At 40.7% G+C, this 6,649-nt stretch overlaps 1 protein-coding gene across 2 annotated transcripts in view; it reads right to left on the bottom strand.

The window, feature by feature from the left end:
• Positions 1-227: 227 nt before the first annotated feature.
• Positions 228-6,649, bottom strand: part of LOC122927181 (limbic system-associated membrane protein-like) — a 56,816-nt gene continuing 50,394 nt past the window's right edge. Inside the window, exons 7-8 of one of the 2 annotated variants that reach the window (XM_044278791.1) lie at positions 5,960-6,220; positions 228-1,147 (exon numbers count right to left, since the gene is read on the bottom strand). In XM_044278791.1, the coding sequence (XP_044134726.1) occupies positions 1,056-1,147; positions 5,960-6,220 (353 nt within the window). In that variant the 3' untranslated portion in view covers positions 228-1,055. The remainder of the gene's footprint in view (positions 1,148-5,959; positions 6,221-6,649) is intronic. The other variant, XM_044278792.1, reaches the window with a different exon arrangement.

Genomic DNA, 6,649 nt, shown 5'->3' with positions numbered 1-6,649 from the left:
TACATCGTCTTATTATTTTTAGGGGGAAACCTATGTCATTTCCCATCAAAAAATTACTTGCTGGTTGAATAAAAGTAACTTTAAGTCAAAATTTGCCAGGGGTATGAATAATTATGGGCAGCATAATGTATATGTCTATCTGAAAATGTATTTGCTTGTATATTTGTTCTTCTTAGGGCGAGTTCGCATTAGCATTCCTAATTCTGTTATAATGGAAAGAAACTGAACCGTTATGTGCCCCCATAGACATTTATTAGTACGGAGCAAAACAGAATGCCTCTTAAAGGCCTAGAATTCCGTTATATTCCGTTATAACAGAACCTATAACAGAATTCTATAACGCTGATGTGAACCGGGCCTTAGGCTCCTCTGTGCCTTGATCAGGGGCGTAACTATAGGGGAAGCAGGGGAAGCGACTGCTTTGGGGCCCAGACTCACTAGGGGCCCCCTCAGAAGGAAGACTAAAAGATTTTACTGTCAGGGCCCCCTCAACAGTAGTATACAATGAAATGATATGCAATGACACAGTAGGAAACGGATGGAACGGCTGGCGGACCTTGTCTCTGAGAACTCAATCTTGACTAGCCACAGGAGGTTGCACGTGATTTTGTGGTTAGCGGAAAAGTTGTGTTTCCTTCAAAAATTTGCTGTGGGGCCCAGTCAGTTGTAGTTACGCCACTGGGAGACAGGCTCTTTATTAGATCAAGAGGAGGATCACAGCTCAAGGAACAAGTCACCTCGACTTTATGTAAGGCTCTTGATGGATCTCAACTAAACTTAAAACTTAAAATACTGGGGGTACCAGGGATCAGATGCTAATGACCTATCCTGAAGACAGACCATAAATATTACACTCGTGAAAGAACTCTTTAAAAATATCATTACAACAAATACATAATTCTATGAAATTGTGTTATCCAAATGTGTGGAAAATTATGCAATAAATATAACTTTATAAAAAAAATGTATTCATTCAATTTTTGGATTTGTGATGCAATAAACCACAGGAAAACCGATAAACCGCCGGATGTCTGCTGCAGATGAGGAGGAAATCTTTACGACAAATAGATCATCAGACTGGTGGCAATCAGCAAAGAAAGGATGGTGGTGACGCTCATTTCTCTTCTGTCTGCTCCGTTCCCCTTTTCTGAAAGAGACAGTGACAAGACGTTATCTTACATAATGGCTTCAGTGACATTTTAGGTTTCTTAAAGGGGACCTCCAGTTGTGGCTCGTACAAGCATTGTCCATACAGTGGAAATTCCCTAGATTATTGGTAATGTCTTTTTAAAAAATAGGTTTGCTGTTCAGATTTTTGATGAGCCATATATTTCATGTTTTCTTCACTCTAGAAGGAGCTTGTGCTCAATGTCGCCCCTGCTGTGCTATACCTTTAGCGCTCTCAATAGTAGCAGAAAAATAATAAAATAATAATAAAATGTATTTCTATAGCGCCACCATATTACGCAGCGCTTTACAAATTCATAGGGTTCATGTACAAAACAAAAATAACTGGCTAATATGCAACTGAAACACTAGGAGTCAGGGTCCTGCTCGCAAGAGCTTACAATCTATGAGGAATTGGGGGTGACACATAAGGTAGTTGATTGTAATAAGTAGGATTTGAGCCATTATTGAACTGACAGGAGCGGTGCCGGACGATCTGCTTCGGGTTTGAGACTACTAGAGGATCGAGGTCAGGCCAAAGAAGTTGGTGGGGGAAAGGTTTAGTCGGGGAAAAGTCCTTTTAGGTAGCTTGATAAGGCTACTTTCACACTCACGTTTTGTGTGGATCCGTCCAACGCTGACCCCAACAGTAAGTGACCTGTCTACTTTCAGCTTCAAATAAAGTTGTCTGCTGCTGGAAGCCATAGGCCATGTTGTGGTTGGTTCACATTGCTATATTAAAGCCTGGCCCAGGGGTGACCTGGCCATAGACCCCACTGGGAAACTTCCCAGTGGGCTGATATACAGGGGTCTGCCCGAGCCCTCCTTATGGCCGTAAGGGGAGTCCATAACAACCTGACACTCCTAATGTTGATTAACGCTGGGCACGTCAGCAGCGGGGTACATAAGCCCCACAAAAGGGCTGCTTCTAGGGAGATATTTTGTGCTGCTGGGGCGGTATATTGTGCTGCACTGTGGTATTTGCATCTGCTGGGGCAGTATATTGTGCTGTACTGTGGTATTTGGTTCTGCTGGGGCAGTATATTGTGCTGCACTGTGGTATTTGCATCTGCTGGGGCCGTATATTGTGCTGCACTGTGGTATTTGCATCTGCTGGGGCAGTATATTGTGCTGCACTGTGGTATTTGCATCTGCTGGGGCAGTATATTGTGCTGCACTGTTGTATTTGGTTCTGCTGGGGCAGTATATTGTGCTGCACTGTGGTATTTGGTTCTGCTGGGGCAGTATATTGTGCTGCACTGTGGTATTTAGTGCTGCTGGGGCAGTATATTGTGCTGCACTGTGGTATTTGCATCTGCTGGGGCAGGATATTGTGCTGCACTGTGATATTTGGTTCTGCTGGGGCTTTACTATTGAACCTGCCTACTTTTGTTGGCCTCACCTCCTGTCAATTTGGACCGCTTACGACATGGGGCCTCTTTTACTTTTTTCCAGGGCCACTTTATGTTTCTAATCCATCCCTGCCTGGGCCCTTAAAGGTATACGGATCTAGGCATCTGAAGGTACATACCTTGCAAATTACAACCCTGGAGCTACACAATTCATAGCAGGGACAACAATTAGCATTGAGAGAAACAAAGTCCGCGAAGTGGACTTCGATCTGAATTTCAGGATAAATTTGATTCACAAGTTGGCGGCGGCGTGCCCGTCACGAGCAAATGGATCAGGTAAGTATGATTTATTTATTTTATTTTTAAATTTTACTCCGGATTATCGCGGCATCTGAGGGGTACAATTACGGAGGGCTGCGCAATCGCCACTCCCTGTCATTGCACCCACTACTTACCAAGAAATGCGCTTCATGACGAAGTAATTTGTCAAAAGGCTAATTTTTTTTGTAAAATTTGGCGAATAAGACAAATTTAATTTTCCAAATACTTCGCTCATCACTAACAACAATGATGCAGACTGAACCCGTATTCACAATGACTCAGGATGGAGATGGGTAATGGGTACATTCAATAGGAAAATCCCTTCAGTCCATTGAGGTCATATCAGTCATGCAAAAATGAAATAAGTACTGTAACATGTCCACTCATGGATGGATTAGTAAATTCTAATTCTGCTCAGAACTTTCTAAAGATTATATAGAAGGAAAAAGGAATCAATAAATAACCCTCCGCTGAAGTCTTTTATAATACAAAGATCATGTTATGGATGATCCATTGGGCACCATGCATGGTTTTCATTTATCCCGGGTGGTGCAGTAACCAGAGGTGTATATGAAGGTGAGGAGGCTCCATACAAAAGATTAAAATGGGACCCCCTTCTGGTACCACACACATTTTCTGGCCAAAACCGCCGATTTAAATCTAATAGATATCTGCCTGATACACTTAGCACTAGTGGGACTAAAATGAAAAAAGAAATGTAAAATAAGGTTTCATTTTTTGAAGTCCTTTTTTTAAATTAAAATAGTTTAAGTATTTCTTAACTCCTTTCTGAAGCAACCATTTTCATTTTTTTTTTTTTTTGCTTTCTAGTTCCTGCTTGGAATTAGAAAGTTTAGCAATTTTTTTTTTTACTGTATTCGATTTTACAGTATTTGCCAACAAGCACTGAGGGAAGGGGGGCCCAAGCTGAACTCTTGCACCAGGGCCCATAAGCCTTTAGCTACGCCCATGGTCATCAGTATCTGATCAGTGGGGGTCCGGCACCTGGAACCCCCACAGATAGGATGTTTGAGAAGCCTATGGCACTCCTTTGAGTGCTGTGGACTTCTTGCAGCTTACCCTAGACCAGTGATGTCACGTTCATAGTCCCATGGGGCAGCTCAGTCCTAAGTGAATGGAGCTGAGCTGCGAAACCAAGCACAGCCGCTATACGGAGCTGTGTAAAGGCAGCCATGTTCACTGGAGTGCTGGTGTCTCCTCAAACAGCTGATCAGGGTGGGTCCCGGATGTCAGTCCCCCACCGATGAAATACTGATGACCTATCCAGGATAGGTCATCAGTATAAAAAAGCCAGAAAACCCATTTAATTGGGTACCAATTGATACCAATGTTTTTTTTTCTAATGTTATTTGTACAATGGGGAAAGGGGGTGATTCAAATGTTATTTTTAGTCCTTTTTGGTCTTTATTTATAGAGGGATCACTTATACCATAAACTGTAATAATTTACTACTGTTCTGTTGTAAAATCAGTGGCTCCATTAAGCCCTCAATAAAGGTTTTTAAAAGTATAAAAAAAAAATATATAAAAATTCTAATCACCCCCCCTTTCCCCAAAATAAAACTAAAAATACATAAACAATAAAATAATACACATCATGGGCATCGCCACAACGCCCGTACTATTAAGATCTAAAAATATTTATCCAATGCGGCAAATGGCGAAACAGAAAAAAAACTCAAAATGGCCGATTTGCATTTTTTCTTTGGTAGCTTTAACAAAAAATGATCAAGAATTCGTACCCACCCCAAAATGGTGTCAATAAATAGTACAGATCACCCCGCAAAAAATGAGCCCTCACACAGCTCCATAAACATAAAAAAAGGTATAGGGGTCAGAATATGGTGGCGAAAACAAAAATATAATTTATTTGAAGGTTTTTATTTTTTTTCAGTATTAAAACGCAAGAAAAACTATACATATGTGGTATCGCCATAATTGGCCTGACCTGGAGAATGAAAGCACTTTTTTTTTTTTTTTTTTTTTTTTTTTTTACCGCATAGTGAACGCTATAAAAAACAAACAAACATAAAACTGTTGCGGAATTGTTTTCTTTTCCAATTTCACCACATTTGACATTTTTTTCCTGCTCCCAACTACATTGTATGCAATATTAAATGGTACCATTAGAAGGTACAAATTGTCCTGCAAAAAACTAGCCCTCACATGGCTATCTGAACAGAAAAAAAAAGCTTTGGCTCCAAGAAGGCTGGGAGTAAAAAAAGGAAACGCAAAAATGGAAAATAACTCCATCACCAAGGGGTTAAAGACCCGACATACATGTACAGCAAATGTAAGAAAAAGTGTATAAAAAGAGTATACTATCAACTATGGTGGATTTCCTTATATTTTCCCATTCCACCACCAAAATTTGAATCAATAAATTTTTGCCCTAAATTGGTGCAGTTAAAACCTAAAAATCATTCTGCAAAAAGCAAATGCTCCGATGGGTATGTCAATGGAAAACTAGAGAACTTTATGGCTTTGTGGCAAAGATGAAGAAAACAAAAACTTGATGCTTCCTGAACGCGTGAAAAAGTTATGACCCTCAGGCCCCTTGCAGACGAGCGTGTCCGGATTAGGTCCGGATGCGTTGCGGATGCGTTTAGTGAAAACTGCGTGATTTTGCAAGCAAGTCTATTAAGTTTTGTTTGCGATTGCGTTCAGTTCAGTTTTTATCGCGTGGGTACAATGCGATTTAATCAATTTTGCACGCGCGTGATAAAAAACTGAATGTATACAAACATCATCTCTTAGCAAACATGATAATAGAACATGCTTGCGATTTTCACGCAACACGAGAGTGATGCGTGAAAACCAACGCACATGTACACAGCCCCATTGAAATGAATAGGTCCGGATTCCATACGGGCGCAATGCGTTCGCATCACGCATTCTACCTGCGCGGAATACTCGCTCGTGTGAAAGGGGCCTATGGGTTTAAAGTGTTTTTTCAGGGAGAAAGTTCGTACTTTAGTAGATGGAATGAGAGTGGGTATGTAGGAGGGGATGTATCAGTGGGTTTGGTAGATGACAATGATGTCGATGAGAGGTCCCAGGCATCCATGCATTGTAATGTACGAGTATTCATGCCATTACCTTTAACAGTAATTCTCTTTGTCATTGTGTCCCGCCCATGCTTATTTTGAGCAGTACAGCTGTAATCTCCTTCATGTGCTTTCTGGGCGGCAGAGATATTAATGGTACTGTTATCACTCGAGAGATGCACATTGGGTGTTGGAAGGTGCCAGCTGTAGGTAGGACGGGGGATACCCTGTGCCACACAAGTCAAGATCAAGTTTTCCTTTTCCGACACGGGTATAGATGGCTTGATGTTAATACTTAACACTTTAGGCTTGACTAAAAATAAACAGTAAGTCAAAGAATATTAATAATGACTAGTGTGCTGTCCCAGCAAATGCTTCTCATCATTGAATTCTGTGTTATATTTGTTATCCACTATACTTAGTGTACTTTGCTGCCATCTAGAGTACATTGTTATATTTGGTTTATGTAAGTTATCTATGGTTGTAATTCATTATATCATTCATCTTGTATCCTGCAGTCTTTTCCTGTGTGTCATATATGCATCACAGAGCTGAAGAGATGATTTTCCTTTGACCTCTATGATCATTTCCCAAGATACATTCAATACATTTATTACCTAAAGGCATATCCATTTAATCTCCCTCATTGAAATTCTATATGCAACTGGTGTCACAAGGGGAATGATTATAGCGAGTTTTCTATCTTCTATTGCTTGTACAAAAGTCTGCCACTCACACTCAG

The sequence above is a fragment of the Bufo gargarizans genome, chromosome 2 (assembly GCF_014858855.1).
Source record: "Bufo gargarizans isolate SCDJY-AF-19 chromosome 2, ASM1485885v1, whole genome shotgun sequence".
In the NCBI taxonomy this organism is placed as follows: Eukaryota; Metazoa; Chordata; class Amphibia; order Anura; family Bufonidae; genus Bufo; species Bufo gargarizans.
This window is presented reverse-complemented; position numbering and strand designations above follow the sequence as displayed.